The sequence below is a fragment of the Oncorhynchus mykiss genome, chromosome 15, assembly GCF_057628025.1.
Source record: "Oncorhynchus mykiss isolate SJ-2025 chromosome 15, ASM5762802v1, whole genome shotgun sequence".
In the NCBI taxonomy this organism is placed as follows: domain Eukaryota; kingdom Metazoa; phylum Chordata; class Actinopteri; order Salmoniformes; family Salmonidae; genus Oncorhynchus; species Oncorhynchus mykiss.
The window spans coordinates 76,927,367-76,944,465 of record NC_143036.1 but is presented as its reverse complement, the minus strand read 5'-3'; the positions used below and the strand labels follow the sequence as shown (position 1 = coordinate 76,944,465).

General features: G+C 46.2%; 2 protein-coding genes across 11 annotated transcripts in view; one reads left to right on the top strand and one right to left on the bottom strand.

Annotated features, from left to right (window-relative positions):
* The window catches only part of rab3ip (RAB3A interacting protein (rabin3)), a 91,024-nt gene extending 80,286 nt beyond the window's left edge, over positions 1-10,738 (bottom strand). For 3 of the 8 annotated variants that reach the window (XM_090201259.1, XM_090201262.1, XM_090201266.1), the window contains exon 1: positions 10,630-10,719. The gene's annotated coding sequence lies outside the window, so the exon portion shown is untranslated. Of the gene's footprint in view, positions 1-10,437 lie in introns of all 8 variants that reach the window. The other 5 variants (XM_090201263.1, XM_090201260.1, XM_090201261.1 and 2 more) reach the window with 5 other exon arrangements.
* A 2,662-nt stretch (positions 10,739-13,400) lies between these two features.
* Positions 13,401-17,099, top strand: part of LOC110499708 (bestrophin-3) — a 14,522-nt gene continuing 10,823 nt past the window's right edge. The window contains exons 1-4 of one of the 3 annotated variants that reach the window (XM_090201237.1): positions 13,401-13,578; positions 13,828-13,992; positions 14,301-14,395; positions 16,020-16,253. In XM_090201237.1, coding sequence (XP_090057363.1) covers positions 13,841-13,992; positions 14,301-14,395; positions 16,020-16,253 — 481 coding nt within the window. In that variant the 5' untranslated portion in view covers positions 13,401-13,578; positions 13,828-13,840. Of the gene's footprint in view, positions 13,579-13,732; positions 13,993-14,300; positions 14,396-16,019; positions 16,254-17,099 lie in introns of all 3 variants that reach the window. The other 2 variants (XM_090201239.1, XM_090201238.1) reach the window with 2 other exon arrangements.

Below are 17,099 nucleotides of genomic sequence, written 5' to 3'. Positions count from 1 at the left end.
TCACCCTCATCCTATAGGTCTATTGAGAAGGAAGCTACAGTTATCACCCTCATCCTATAGGTCTATTGAGAAGGAAGCTACAGTTATCACCCTCATCCTATAGGTCTATTGAGAAGGAAGCTAGTTATCACCCTCATCCTATAGGTCTATTGAGAAGGAAGCTACAGTTATCACCCTCATCCTATAGGTCTATTGAGAAGGAAGCTAGTTATCACCCTCATCCTATAGGTCTATTGAGAAGGAAGCTACAGTTATCACCCTCATCCTATAGGTCTATTGAGAAGGAAGCTACAGTTATCACCCTCATCCTATAGGTCTACTGAGAAGGAAGCTACAGTTATCACCCTCATCCTATAGGTCTATTGAGAAGGAAGCTACAGTTATCACCCTCATCCTATAGGTCTACTGAGAAGGAAGCTACAGTTATCACCCTCATCCTATAGGTCTATTGAGAAGGAAGCTACAGTTATCACCCTCATCCTATAGGTCTACTGAGAAGGAAGCTACAGTTATCACCCTCATCCTATAGGTCTATTGAGAAGGAAGCTACAGTTATCACACTCATCCTATAGGTCTACTGAGAAGTAAGCTACAGTTATCACCCTCATCCTATAGGTCTATTGAGAAGGAAGCTACAGCCATCACCCTCATCCTATAGGTCTACTGAGAAGTAAGCTACAGTTATCACCCTCATCCTATAGGTCTATTGAGAAGGAAGCTACAGTTATCACACTCATCCTATAGGTCTACTGAGAAGGACGCTACAGTTATCACCCTCATCATATACAGTACCAGTCAAAAGTTTGGAAACACCTAGTCATTCAAGGATTTTTCTTTCTACATTGTAGAATCATAGTGAAAACATCAAAACTATGAAATAACACATATGGAATCATGCAGTAACACCCCCAAAAAGTGTTAAACAAATCAAAATATATTTTATAGTTGAGATTCTTCAAAATAGCCACCCTTTGCCTTGATGACAGCTTTGCACACAGAGTAGGTGAACGGATGATCTCCGCAGGTGTGGTTCCCACCGTGAAGCATGGAGGAGGAGTTGGTCTGGCTATTTGTCTATACATAGTGGCTGTGAGTCGGTCTGGCTAATTGTCTACACATAGTGGCTGTGAGTTGGTCTGGCTAAGTCTATACATAGTGGCTGTGAGTCAGTCTGGCTAATTGTCTATACATAGTGGCTGTGAGTTGGTCTGGCTAATTGTCTATACATAGTGGCTGTGAGTCAGTCTGGCTAATTGTCTATACATAGTGGCTGTGAGTCAGTCTGGCTAATTGTCTATACATAGTGGCTGTGAGTTGGTCTGGCTAATTGTCTATACATAGTGGCTGTGAGTCAGTCTGGCTAATTGTCTATACATAGTGGCTGTGAGTCAGTCTGGCTAATTGTCTACACATAGTGGCTGTGAGTTGGTCTGGCTAATTGTCTATACATAGTGGCTGTGAGTCAGCCTGGCTAATTGTCTACACATAGTGGCTGTGAGTTGGTCTGGCTAAGTCTATACATAGTGGCTGTGAGTCAGTCTGGCTAATTGTCTATACATAGTGGCTGTGAGTTGGTCTGGCTAATTGTCTATACATAGTGGCTGTGAGTCAGTCTGGCTAATTGTCTATACATAGTGGCTGTGAGTCGGTCTGGCTAATTGTCTATACATAGTGGCTGTGAGTCAGTCTGGCTAATTGTCTATACATAGTGGCTGTGAGTCGGTCTGGCTAATTGTCTATACATAGTGGCTGTGAGTCAGTCTGGCTAATTGTCTATACATAGTGGCTGTGAGTCGGTCTGGCTAATAGTCTTTTCATAGTGGCTGTGAGTCAGTCTGGCTAATTGTCTATACATAGTGGCTGTGAGTCAGTCTGGCTAATTGTCTATACATAGTGGCTGTGAGTTGGTCTGGCTAAGTCTATACATAGTGGCTGTGAGTCAGTCTGGCTAATTGTCTATACATAGTGGCTGTGAGTCAGTCTGGCTAATTGTCTATACATAGTGGCTGTGAGTCAGTCTGGCTAATTGTCTATACATAGTGGCTGTGAGTTGGTCTGGCTAATAGTCTTTTCATAGTGGCTGTGAGTCAGTCTGGCTAATTGTCTATACATAGTGGCTGTGAGTTGGTCTGGCTAATAGTCTAAACATAGTGGCTGTGAGTTGGTCTGGCTATTTGTCTAAACATAGTGGCTGTGAGTTGGTCTGGCTATTTGTCTAAACATAGTGGCTGTGTGTGAGAGAGATAAGAACACAGAATGATTAGTCCTAAATGTCCTGAGACATTACACTGAGACAACAGAACAGAGAAGGTCAAAACAGAGCAGGTCAGAACAGAACAGACCAGAGCAGGTCAGATCAGAACAGAGCAGGTCAGAGCAGAGCAGAGGTCAGAGCAGAGGTCAGAGCAGAGCAGAGCAGGTCAGAACAGAACAGAGACCTTAATTTTAAAAAACAGGCTTATCTCTGATACACAACACCTAAGCTACACTCGTACACAGTCGGACTGTGACACACTACACCTAAGCTACACTCGTACACAGTCGGACTGTGACACACAACACCTAAGCTACACTCGTACACAGTCAGACTGTGATACACAGGATTTTATCAGCGAAACTAATGCAAACATGTCAATCTCCTACAGATCCTAAAGTAAACACAGGTAACCTCCATTTGCATTGTGGTTTCCTTGTTCATATGTCTAAGTTCATGTCAACATCCCTCAACGTCTAGACTCCAAACGGTGCCAGTAGGCCCTGGCTGCCTGAGGAACAGACCAGGGGGAGAGGCCCGCCGGCTGTCTGAGGAACAGACCAGGGGGAGAGGCCCGCCGGCTGTCTGAGGAACAGACCAGGGGGAGAGGCCCGCCGGCTGCCTGAGGAACAGACCAGGGGGAGAGGCCCGCCGGCTGTCTGAGGAACAGACCAGGGGGAGAGGCCCGCCGGCTGTCTGAGGAACAGACCAGGGGGAGAGGCCCGCCAGCTGTCTGAGGAACAGACCAGGGGGAGAGGCCCGCCGGCTGTCTGAGGAACAGACCAGGGGGCGAGGCCCGCCAGCTGCCTGAGGAACAGACCAGGGGGAGAGGCCCGCTGGCTGTCTGAGGAACAGACCAGGGGGAGAGGCCCGCCAGCTGTCTGAGGAACAGACCAGGGGGAGAGGCCCGCCAGCTGTATGAGGAACAGACCAGGGGGAGAGGCCCGCCGGCTGTATGAGGAACAGACCAGGGGGAGAGGCCCGCTGGCTGTCTGATGCTGGGCACTAATTTTCCCCTCTTCCTCTCCTCCAGTCTCCAGGTTTAAAAAAAAAAAAAAACATCTTTATATCAACTGTGAAGACAAATAGGGAATATTAGCAAGAGCCTGACAAATTCTCACACAACACGAGGGAGAGAAGGGAGGGGGAGGGAGGAAGTGTGTGTGGGGGGGGGGGCTCCAGACTGCCACCATTTAGTTACATTTTGCGACCCTTTGACTCGGATGTGGGTCCGAGTTACATTTTTAATTAGTAACATCAGTGTGAGCTAGACATTTCACATGGTCACCTCACTCAAAATGGACTATTTCTTTTTTTAGGAGGCTAAAAACATGTTTTGAAGAAAGGATGTGATCAGCTTTCTGTAGGTATCATTTTGATTTCTCAGCAACTAAAACAGCAACTATTTTACAACCAAGATATTTGACATGGCTCTGAGATATGGAATGTGCATTGGCCATTGTGACTGCATTAGGACTCATTGGGCGATAGGCTAAAACTACAACAATCTTTAAAAACATTTACTGTTAGATGAATGAATAGAGCAAAACGTAGAGCAAAAACAGAGAACACCATCGTGTTCGCAACATTCAAATCAATCCATAGTGGTCATGTTGTTTTTAGGCCAAACCTTTCGGACGTGCTGACGTTTTCGTGAGAAGACCGATTTTCGGGACGTAGCTCTGTCACCTCCCACCTCAGATGGGTTGTCTCATTGTCTGATAAACACTGCTGTAGCTCTGTCACCTCCCACCTCAGATGGGTTGTCTCATTGTCTGATAAACACTGCTGTAGCTCTGTCACCTCCCACCTCAGATGGGTTGTCTCATTGTCTGATAAACACTGCTGTAGCTCTGTCACCTCTCACCGCAGACGGGTTGTCTCATTGTCTGATAAACACTGCTGTAGCTCTGTCACCTCCCACCTCAGATGGGTTGTCTCATTGTCTGATAAACACTGCTGTAGCTCTGTCACCTCCCACCTCAGATGGGGTTGTCTCATTGTCTGATAAACACTGATGTAGCTCTGTCACCTCCCACCTCAGATGGGCTGTCTCATTGTCTGATAAACACTGCTGTAGCTCTGTCACCTCCCACCTCAGATGGGTTGTCTCATTGTCTGATAAACACTGCTGTAGCTCTGTCACCTCCCACCTCAGATGGGTTGTCTCATTGTCTGATAAACACTGCTGTCGCTCTGTCACCTCCCACCTCAGATGGGTTGTCTCATTGTCTGATAAACACTGCTGTAGCTCTGTCACCTCCCACCTCAGATGGGTTGTCTCATTGTCTGATAAACACTGCTGTAGCTCTGTCACCTCCCACCTCAGATGGGTTGTCTCATTGTCTGATAAACACTGCTGTAGCTCTGTCACCTCCCACCTCAGATGGGTTGTCTCATTGTCTGATAAACACTGCTGTAGCTCTGTCACCTCCCAACGCAGATGGGTTGTCTCATTGTCTGATAAACACTGCTGTAGCTCTGTCACCTCTCACCTCAGATGGGTTGTCTCATTGTCTGATAAACACTGCTGTAGCTCTGTCACCTCCCACCTCAGATGGGTTGTCTCATTGTCTGATAAACACTGCTGTAGCTCTGTCACCTCCCACCTCAGATGGGTTGTCTCATTGTCTGATAAACACTGCTGTAGCTCTGTCACCTCTCACCTCAGATGGGTTGTCTGATAAACACTGCTGTAGTTCTGTCACCTCTCACCTCAGATGGGTTGTCTGATAAACACTGCTGTAGCTCTGTCACCTCTCACCTCAGATGGGTTGTCTCATTGTCTGATAAACACTGCTGTAGCTCTGTCACCTCCCACCTCAGATGGGTTGTCTCATTGTCTGATAAACACTGCTGTAGCTCTGTCACCTCTCACCTCAGATGGGTTGTCTCATTGTCTGATAAACACTGCTGTAGCTCTGTCACCTCCCACCTCAGATGGGTTGTCTCATTGTCTGATAAACACTGCTGTAGCTCTGTCACCTCTCACCTCAGATGGGTTGTCTGATAAACACTGCTGTAGCTCTGTCACCTCCCACCTCAGATGGGTTGTCTCATTGTCTGATAAACACTGCTGTAGTTCTGTCACCTCCCACCTCAGATGGGTTGTCTCATTGTCTGATAAACACTGCTGTAGCTCTGTCACCTCCCACCTCAGATGGGTTGTCTCATTGTCTGATAAACACTGCTGTAGCTCTGTCACCTCCCACCTCAGATGGGTTGTCTCATTGTCTGATAAACACTGCTGTAGTTCTGTCACCTCCCACCTCAGATGGGTTGTCTCATTGTCTGATAAACACTGCTGTAGCTCTGTCACCGCCCACCGCAGATGGGTTGTCTCATTGTCTGATAAACACTGCTGTAGCTCTGTCACCTCTCACCTCAGATGGGTTGTCTGATAAACACTGCTGTAGCTCTGTCACCTCCCACCTCAGATGGGTTGTCTCATTGTCTGATAAACACTGCTGTAGCTCTGTCACCTCCCACCTCAGATGGGTTGTCTCATTGTCTGATAAACACTGCTGTAGCTCTGTCACCTCCCACCTCAGATGGGTTGTCTCATTGTCTGATAAACACTGCTGTAGTTCTGTCACCTCCCACCTCAGATGGGTTGTCTCATTGTCTGATAAACACTGCTGTAGCTCTGTCACCGCCCACCGCAGATGGGTTGTCTCATTGTCTGATAAACACTGCTGTAGCTCTGTCACCTCCCACCTCAGATGGGTTGTCTCATTGTCTGATAAACACTGCTGTAGTTCTGTCACCTCCCACCTCAGATGGGTTGTCTCATTGTCTGATAAACACTGCTGTAGCTCTGTCACCTCCCAACGCAGATGGGTTGTCTCATTGTCTGATAAACACTGCTGTAGCTCTGTCACCTCCCACCTCAGATGGGTTGTCTCATTGTCTGATAAACACTGCTGTAGCTCTGTCACCGCCCACCGCAGATGGGTTGTCTCATTGTCTGATAAACACTGCTGTAGCTCTGTCACCTCCCAACGCAGATGGGTTGTCTCATTGTCTGATAAACACTGCTGTAGCTCTGTCACCTCCCACCTCAGATGGGTTGTCTCATTGTCTGATAAACACTGCTGTAGCTCTGTCACCTCCCACCTCAGATGGGGAAGGCCGCTATTGGTGGAGGCGGTGGATTGAAACGCAGCCTATACAAACAAATAATAGATCTCTAGTTTAAACTGATGGATTTTGATGGAAATGTTTTTATTATGTTACTTAGATTGACGTAACGGGTCAATACACTCTTTAGGAGAATGGTTAACTTAGCATTATTTAGAGACCCCGCCCAAAGTTTGAGTTTTGTTGTATTTAGGGGGCTCATTTCTCATTCAGGGGGGTTGACCGTATTACGGCCACACCGGCGGTTACGAGGCAGTGAAATTCCACTTGACCGTTTAGTCACGGTAATTAGACTTCTCCAAGGTCAGATGCTGCTGATGGTCATTAGTAGCCTACCGAACTTGCCAACTGCCTGGTACTCAGCACTTTATTGTCCATCTAAATCACTCTGACATCAACGCTAATGTAATCGAAAATCCAATCCAACACTTCATGAGAGGCCATGAGCTCATGTTGCGCAACATTTCTATAGGCTATGCAATTGCGTGAGAAAACAGAGTGATGGCCTCTAATAAAAAGAGGAGGTTCCCTTCAGCTTTCTATAGGCTCGGCCTACTGTATTTATTTCTCAACTTTCCCAATATTAAGCACATTGTTGATCTTTACAACAGGAGTATAGTTTACCTGCTGGCATGAAAATGAACCACGGGAAAAGCGTCCTCCATTCGCTATTTAAGTGCATAGATTACGTATTTTTTTCCCTGTGCCCCTGTTTCAGGACAGGTGCATGATAATGGTCCATTATTAATCAATACAATCAGTTTGTATGATGGCAATTTGCATATACTCCAGAATGTTATGAAGAGTGATCAGATGAATTGCAATTAATTGCAAAGTCCCTCTTTGCCATGCAAATGAACTGAATCCCCAAAAAAACATTTCCACTGCATTTCAGCCCTGCCACAAAAGGACTAGCTGACATCATGTCAGAGATTCTCTCGTTAACACAGGTGTGAGTGTTGACAAGGCTGGAGATCACTCTGTCATGCTGATTGAGTTTGAATAACAGACTGGAAGCTTCAAAAGGAGGGTGGTGGATTGGAATCATTGTTCTTCCTCTGTCAACCATGGTTACCTGCAAGGAAACATGTGCCGTCAGCATTGCTTTGCATAAAAAGGGCTTCACAGGCAAGGATATTGCTGCCAGTAAGATTGCACCTAAATCAACCATTTATCGGATCATCAAGAACTTCAAGGAGAGCGGTTCAATTGTTGTGAAGGCGGCTTCAGGGCGCCCAAGAAAGTCCAGCAAGCGCCAGGACCGTCTCCTAAAGTTGATTCAGCTGTGGGATTGGGGCACCACCAGTACAGAGCTATCTCAGGAATGGCAGCAGGCAGGTGTGAGTGCATCTGCACGCACAGTGAGGCAAAGACTTTTGGAGGCTGGTCTGGTGTCAAGAAGGGCAGCAAAGAAGCCACTTCTCTCCAGGAAAAACATCAGGGAGAGACTGATATTCTGCCAAAGGTACAGGGATTGGACTGCTGAGGACTGGGGTAAAGTCATTTTCTCTGATGAATCCCCTTTCCGATTGTTTGGGGCATTAGGAAAAAAGCTTGTCCGGAAAAGACAAGGTGAGCGCTACCATCAGTCCTGTGTCATGCCAACAATAAAGCATCCTGAGACCATTCATGTGTGGGGTTGCTTCTCAGCCAAGGGAGTGGGCTCACTCACAATTTTGTCTAAGAACACAGCCATGAATAAAGAATGGTACCAACACATCCTCCGAGAGCAACTTCTCCCAACCATCCAGGAACAGTTTGGTGACGAACAATGCCTTTTCCAGCATGATGGAGCACCTTGCCATAAGGCAAAAGTGACAACTAAGTGGCTCGGGGAACAAAACATCGATATTTTGGGTCCATGGCCAGGAAACTCCCCAGACCTTAATCCCATTGAGAACTTGTGGTCAATCCTCAAGACGCAGGTGGACAAACAAAACCCCACAAATTCTGACAAACTCCAAGCATTGATTATGCAAGAATGGGCTGCCATCAGTCAGGATGTGGCCCAGAAGTTAATTGACAGCATGCCAGGGTGGATTGCAGAGGCCTTGAAAAAGAAGGGTCAACACTGCAAATATTGACTCTTTGCATCAACTTCATGTAATTGTCAATAAAAGCCCTTGACACTTGTATAACTACAAGCATTTCATTTCAGTATTCCATAGTAACATCTGACAAAAATATCTAAAGACACTGAAGCAGCAAACTTTGTGGAAATTAATATTTGTGTCATTCTCAAAACTTTTGGCCACGACTGTTCAAACAGATGTATATATGGCATTGGCATTTCATATTAATTAATTAACCATATGAGAGAATGCAGAGTCCACATTTGGCTAATTGATTAGTGTGTGTGTGTGTGTGTGTGTGTGTGTTGGGGGGCCGCCGTTGGGAGCTTACGACTGCGTGGCCATGCATGACTCCAACACCATCGTTAAGTTTGTCTGATCGTCGACGGCGACGAGACAGCCTATTGGGAGGAGGTTAGAGCCCTGGCACAGCGGTGCCAGTGGAAACATCCCTCATCGTCGACGGCGACGAGACAGCCTATTGGGAGGAGGTTAGAGCCCTGGCACAGCGGTGCCGGTGGAAACATCCCTCATCGTCGACGGCGACGAGACAGCCTATTGGAAGGAGGTTAGAGCCCTGGCACAGCGGCTCAACGTCAGCAAAACAAAGGAGCTGATGGTGAACGACAGGAAACAGGGGAAGCAGCATGGACAGGACTGCAGTGGAGAGGGTGAAAAGGTTCATGTTCCCCGGCGTGCACCTCACGGAGGACCTGACATGGTCCAATCACACCACCACCACCGTGGTGAAGAAGGCGCAGCAGCACCTCTTCAACCTCAGGCGGCTGAAGACATTCGGCATGGGCCCACTGGGGGCGAGCTCCCTGCCCTCCAGGACATCTACACCAGGCAGTGTCTGAGGAAGGCACGAAAGATCCTCAAGGACCCCAGTCATCCAAGCCACGGACTGTTCACTCCGTTACCATCTGGCAAGCGGTAGTGGAGTATCAGGTCTCGGCACAACAGACACCGAGACAGTTTCTACCACCAGGCCATCAGACTGTTGAAAAGCTCAACCTAGCGGTCTTCCTGACAGACCTGCACCTTAGAGAATATATGCACAAGAGGGACTATATGCACCAGACATTATTTGCACTGACTATCCACACATCCAACCCTTACACACACACACACACACACACACACACACACACACACTTCGATTATACAGACTAATATTGACTTTATACTGGTAAAGGCTACCACTTCTACTACTTGTTATTTTCCCCTTGACATTGTTATTATTGATTCATGTTGTGTAATGTTGAGAGAGCTTAGCACACAGGCACTTCCCTGCACCTTTAATAACTGCTGCTCACTGGGTATGTGACCAATACATTTCAATTGATTTTGTGTTGAGTTGTAAAGACTAACATCACCTACGCAGGACATCAATTCACTGCATCAGGGATTCCCTGCCCTCCTTTCAGCCCTTCCTCCTCCCATCTCCGTCGTCTGTAGGCCTATGAGATATGTTGCTAGCAAAATACAATTTTGCTCCGAACCATCCACGTTACACAGCTGCATTGAATGATATAATGTTCGGAAAACCTTAGTGAAACCTTATTATAGTCAGAATGTGTCTCCTTAACAGACTTGGCTTGATTGTAATGTGCGCACATGTGGAGGACTGTTAAAACTAGTGTGGACACCAAGTCATCTGTTGACAAAAAAATGGTTCAACGAAATGCACCATGGATAATGAATTAAAGCTAGCTATTGCTGTCAAATTGATGTGCTAATACTCCGATGCATTGCAAGTGGGAAATTCCATGGTAAGGGAATTACGCGGAGACTCAAATTTTTCACTTTAAAATGTATGTCCAACAAATACCAAATACAACTCTATGCACAATGACCTTGGACTATATCGTTGTTTAAAGACGATGAAACAAGCAAGACAGCTAGTCAGCCAGCCAGCTGGCTAGCGCTTTGGCTAGCCTAGCTACAGTATGCTAGCTGTCAACTCACCCCTCTCTCGACGCCTGCTGTCTATGAAGAATAAAACAGTCGGGAAAGTGACCACCGTGCATAAACCCAACTGTCACGACGTGCTCTCGCTACCTGTCGCCAGTAAACCTCCCGTTTCGCCGTGCATGAGGTATCTGTTTGCTGAATATCATCGGGTTTAGTAACGCAAGCAGCATCCGAACATCCTCTCACCTGCTCTTTTCTTCTCCGCTGGTTGGGTGGGAACGGAGCACCCACGAGAAGTGAACGGACAACCTCACAGTGGCGCATGCGCAAAGCCGGTATCACATCTCATGTTCACCTTTCATGGGAGCAGACGACAGATAATACGAAACTGTGATCGCAACATTGTATCTAAAAGAATAAGTTGCAACATTGTATCCGACTATTTGACTATGATATTGCATGCAATGCATTCGCCAATAGTTCTATACTTCACAATGAAATGTGTGTTTCCTTCTGATGTGATGTAAGATCTCTACATCGACAATTATTTAGTACTATTGATCGTCCATTAGGCCCTAGCAGGCTAATCTATTGATCATAGATGGGAGTATGTTCTACCAGTATAAGGCATGCATTTATTTTGTTATTTGTAAAAAATAATAATAATAATGTTTACCCCTTTTTTCTTCGCAATTTCGTGATATCCAATTGGTAGTTACAGTCTTGTCCCGTCGCTGCATCTCCCGTGCATTTCTGTGAGCCCGCTTTATTGTTTGCCATATGATAATTAGGTCAACAGCGCCGTCCGTTGGACACCGTTTTAGATCTCATGTTGTGAGGGATATTTGATAGCGTATGAATAATGAAAAAAAAAAAAGGATGCGATACATTCGAGAAGGTAATAAACAACTATAATGAGTCTTTGACATTTCAATTTCTACAACGCATCTGAATTCCTGCATTCATATGCACTACTATAAACCACATATTTATGAGGCTTTTTCTATAAAAATGTGTCCAAACATATCTATATAATAATAATATTACAATAAATATTAAATCCCAAAGATTTTCCCATTGATTACTTTGTTTTTAAAAAATTTAGGAGCTGGTATGCTGTATAGGCATGTTGTATTAAAAACCAGAGACTTGCACGCAGGGATAAATGTAGGAGCTGGTATGCTGTATAGGCATGTTGTATTAAAACCAGAGACTTGCACGCAGGGATAAATGTAGTCTCTCTCTACATCAGCAGGTCATTATGTGCTTATTCCACCGCCATGACATAGTGCACATCTTATTCCACCGCCATGACATAGTGCGCATCTTATTCCACCGCCATGACATAGTGCGCATCTTATTCCACCGCTATGACATAGTGCGCATCTTATTCCACCGCCATGACATAGTGCGCATCTTATTCCACCGCCATGACATTGTGCGCATCTTATTCCACCGCCATGACATAGTGCGCATCTTATTCCACCGCTATGACATAGTGCGCATCTTATTCCACCGCCATGACATAGTGCGCATCTTATTCCACCGCCATGACATAGTGCGCATCTTATTCCACCTCCATGACATAGTGCGCATCTTATTCCACCGCCATGACATAGTGCGCATCTTATTCCACCGCCATGACATAGTGCGCATCTTATTCCACCGCCATGACATAGTGCGCATCTTATTCCACCGCCATGACATAGTGCGCATCTTATTCCACCGCCATGACATAGTGCGCATCTTATTCCACCGCCATGACATAGTGCGCATCTTATTCCACCGCCATGACATGGTGCGCATCTTATTCCACCGCTATGACATAGTGCGCATCTTATTCCACCGCCATGACATAGTGCGCATCTTATTCCACCGCCATGACATAGTGCGCATCTTATTCCACCGCCATGACATGGTGCGCATCTTATTCCACCGCTATGACATAGTGGGCATCTTATTCCACCGCCATGACATAGTGCGCATCTTATTCCACCGCCATGGCATAGTGCGCATCTTATTCCACCGCCATGACATAGTGCGCATCTTATTCCACCGCCATGACATAGTGCGCATCTTATTCCACCGCCATGACATAGTGCGCATCTTATTCCACCGCCATGACATAGTGCGCATCTTATTCCACCGCCATGACATTGTGCGCATCTTATTCCACCGCCATGACATAGTGCGCATCTTATTCCACCGCTATGACATAGTGCGCATCTTATTCCACCGCCATGACATAGTGCGCATCTTATTCCACCGCCATGACATAGTGCGCATCTTATTCCACCGCCATGACATAGTGCGCATCTTATTCCACCGCCATGACATAGTGCGCATCTTATTCCACCGCCATGACATAGTGCGCATCTTATTCCACCGCCATGACATAGTGCGCATCTTATTCCACCGCCATGACATAGTGCGCATCTTATTCCACCGCCATGACATAGTGCGCATCTTATTCCACCGCCATGACATGGTGCGCATCTTATTCCACCGCTATGACATAGTGCGCATCTTATTCCACCGCCATGACATAGTGCGCATCTTATTCCACCGCCATGACATAGTGCGCATCTTATTCCACCGCCATGACATGGTGCGCATCTTATTCCACCGCTATGACATAGTGGGCATCTTATTCCACCGCCATGACATAGTGCGCATCTTATTCCACCGCCATGGCATAGTGCGCATCTTATTCCACCGCCATGACATAGTGCGCATCTTATTCCACCGCCATGACATAGTGCGCATCTTATTCCACCGCCATGACATAGTGCGCATCTTATTCCACCGCCATGACATAGTGCGCATCTTATTCCACCGCCATGACATAGTGCGCATCTTATTCCACCGCCATGACATAGTGCGCATCTTATTCCACCGCCATGACATAGTGCGCATCTTATTCCACCGCCATGACATAGTGCGCATCTTATTCCACCGCCATGACATAGTGCGCATCTTATTCCACCGCCAAGACATGGTGGGCATCTTGCCCAGACAGCCATAGCCAGGAGCGCACTGGCAGCTGGACTGACAGACAGACACAGACAGACAACCAGCTAAATGTGGCCAGGGCGGTCACCTGATGATTGCTCAATCTTGACTCACGGTTCAGGAATACACTATATTACACCTAAAGCAACAACAAGCAATGTGATTTTAGATTTGGTACAAAAGGTATGTGTGAAAAAATGTATACTTTTATTATTGTTTTTAATAACGTTATTTCTTATCCACGTAACATGGAAATAATTGTTATTTTGACTGGTTATTATTGTGCCATGACAGCTTGCCATGAGAGAGTAGTTTACTGCGGAACATTTTTTTTCAGATATCAATTAAAGTCAGCTACATTCACAACCGGTAAGGACAAGGGAGTGTCTGTCAACTAAGTGTAAGTTGGATGACTAGGTAGTTTTTCTGCAGTGATTGAAGGAAGATGACGGTGACCTACTCCAGTAAAGTCGCCAACGCCACGTTCTTCGGTTTCCATAGACTTCTACTGCGATGGAGAGGCAGCATCTACAAACTGCTTTATCGGGAGTTTATAGTCTTTGTACTGTTATATACCTTGGTGAGCCTCGTTTACAGGTAGGCATAATATTAAGCTATTACGCGTTTTTCCTTAAAAACATTAGTATTGTCACAAATACAAGTCCTCGGTGATATGAAATATGAATAATATAATTGTTATGTTATTTGTGTATGTATATTATATAACAGTATCTATTATCTGATTTTAATGTGTTTATAACTGTGATTACAAATGAAGATGTAATATGAGCCTTTGATTTTGCATGATGGGTCCGTAATTGATTTGTATCGCTGTGATATATCAATAAGTGCACGTGAACAAACCTATAATGTTACTTAATTAATTAACACATCTGTCAATCTAGACTCGCCCTCTCAGACCCTGAAAAGCGTTTCTTTGAAAAGTTGGCTCTTCACTGTAACAAGTATGCAGAACAGATTCCAGTCACGTTTGTGCTCGGTAAGTCAGTACAACTTGTGGAGGTTGACATCAGCGCATGCGCGCTGAGTAGTTTATAGTATTAGCCTATTAACTCTATGAGCTACTAGCGCTGTGCTGAGATGAGAATGCCTGTTTCTACCTGAATACTGTAGAGGTGCTTTCCAGATGTGCTGAAAGTGCTTTACAATTTAAGTGGGAAATTCACATCATCCGCAACCCCATGTGTAGCTTTGCCTGGCGACCCAAACTCTTCGCTCCAGCCAAACGCTACGCCACGCCCACAGATGTAGCGAACATAGGAGCAGCGGAAGAATTCAGTTTGAGTCTTCGGGCAAATGTGTATCAGCCACCTAAAAACAGAATGACAACAGTGCAATACTTTCTCGATCACCACACACACGCACGCACGCACAAACACCGACACACTCACTCACACACACACACACACACACACACACACACAAACACACTGCGTTAACTGTCTGACTTGCTTGCTACTATCCAACCAAATGAACCCAACTAATCCTCAACAGTGCCAGGCAACAAACTAATGATCGTGATTTTTCAACTCTTACTTAATAACAAAAGCTCTCCGACAGACACTGATTCCAATGGGGAAATGAACTGGTGATTGAGTTAATGGAAGGAAATCATTAGGAGTCGGACCAAAGCAGGGAAAGAGGGATATTGTTGGGTTTGCTTGGGTGCTGGAGTGCTTTGCATGGCATATCAGATTGTTGCTTAATAGTGTTGTGCTTCTGTGTGAATGGCACAAAGTGGCTTTCATGACATTTATGTATCTCAGTTTATGTCAATAAAATATTGATATGGACTGGGATGAAGTTGCCCTAGACAATGATCTAGGGGTCAATTTTCTGTTTTGAGCTTGAGGCTCAAATGTAGCCTGAAGAGTACTGCACTACGTAGGAAATTAAATGTCATTTCGGAAGCAGCCCTTCTCAACCCAAACCTCATCCTTGGTTGCTACTGTAGTCATACCTGACAAAATACTGTTTAGACTTACTGTAGATCAGGGCTTTCCAACCCTGTTCCTGGAGAGCTACCGTCCGGTAGGTTTTAACTCCAACCCTGTTCCTGGAGAGATACCCTCCTGTAGGTTTTAACTCCAACCCTGTTCCTGGAGAGCTACCGTCCGGTAGGTTTTCACTCTAGGAACAAGGTTGGAGTTAAAACCTACAGGAGGGTATCTCTCCAGGAACAGGGTTGGAGTTTAAAACCTACAGGAGGGTATCTCTCCAGGAACAGGGTTGGAGTTTAAAACCTACAGGAGGGTATCTCTCCAGGAACAGGGTTGGAGTTAAAACCTACAGGAAGGTCTCTCTTCAGGAACAGGGTTGGAGTTAAAAACTACAGGAAGGTATCTCTCCAGGAACAGGGTTGGAGTTAAAACCTACAGGAAGGTATCTCTCCAGGAACAGGGTTGGAGTTAAAACCTACAGGAAGGTATCTCTCCAGGAACAGGGTTATAGTTAAAACCTACAGGAAGGTATCTCTCCAGGAACAGGGTTGGAGTTAAAACCTACAGGAAGGTATCTCTCCAGGAACAGGGTTGGAGTTTAAAACCTTTAGGAGGATGTAGAGTCCTGGTGTAGATGATGCTGATATCTCCTCCTCCCTGCAGGTTTCTACGTAACCCTGGTGGTCAACCGTTGGTGGAACCAGTTTGTGAATCTGCCTTGGCCCGACCGCCTCATGTTCCTGGTCTCCAGCTGTGTTCACGGCCACGACGAGCAGGGCCGCCTCCTCAGACGCACGCTGATGCGCTACGTCAACCTCACCTCACTGCTCATCTTCCGCTCCGTCAGCACCGCCGTCTGTAAGAGATTCCCCACCATGGAGCATGTGGTGGAGGCAGGTACGACCCCCAAGGGGATAACAGAATGCAAATAGATGGGGTCAGGAGAAAACTAATTTGGGGTCGGGAGGTCAGGAGGGTCAGGAGGGTCAGGAGATAACTCATTTTGACAGATAGATTCTGTACATAACGTCACGGACCAAGTAGTGGAAGCAGGTACCTCAATGACATGTGCTTGGCCTTACCTGACCCCAATAGAATACACATAGGTGGGGTCAAAGGTCGACCAGGTTTGGTTTACAGGTCAGATCAAGTGTTCTCTCAACCTTCAGTAGGTCAGGATCAGATCAAGAGAGTTCACTCAACCTTCAGTAAAAAAAAATACTTGTATCCCTTTTTCTCCCCAATTTCTAATTGGTAGTTACAGTCTTGTCTCATCGCTGCAACTCCCGTACGGACTTGGGAGAGGCGAAGGTCGAGAGCCGTGTGTCCTCCGAAACACAACCCAACCAAGGGTTCTTCTTGACGCAACTCTCAATTAACCCGGAAGCCAGCCGCACCAATGTGTCGGAGGAAACACCGTACACCTGGTGACCGTGTCAGCGTGCACTGTGCCTGGACCACCACAGGAGTCGCTAGAGCACGATGGGACAAGAACATCTCTGCGGGCCAAACCCTCCACTAACCCGGACGACGCTGGGCCAGCTGTGCACCAGCCGGTCACGGCCGGCTGCGAAAGAGCCTGGTCTCGACCATGACATGTGAGAGTTAAACAAAGATCTGTAACTGGATCTTCTAGAACCATCTTTTCATTTCCTTCTTCAGTTTCTTTGGACTACCCAGGATCAGCCAAGTCATTAGGATTCAGTGATTGAATTAGACCTACTAAACGCCTTGTTTCCTCTA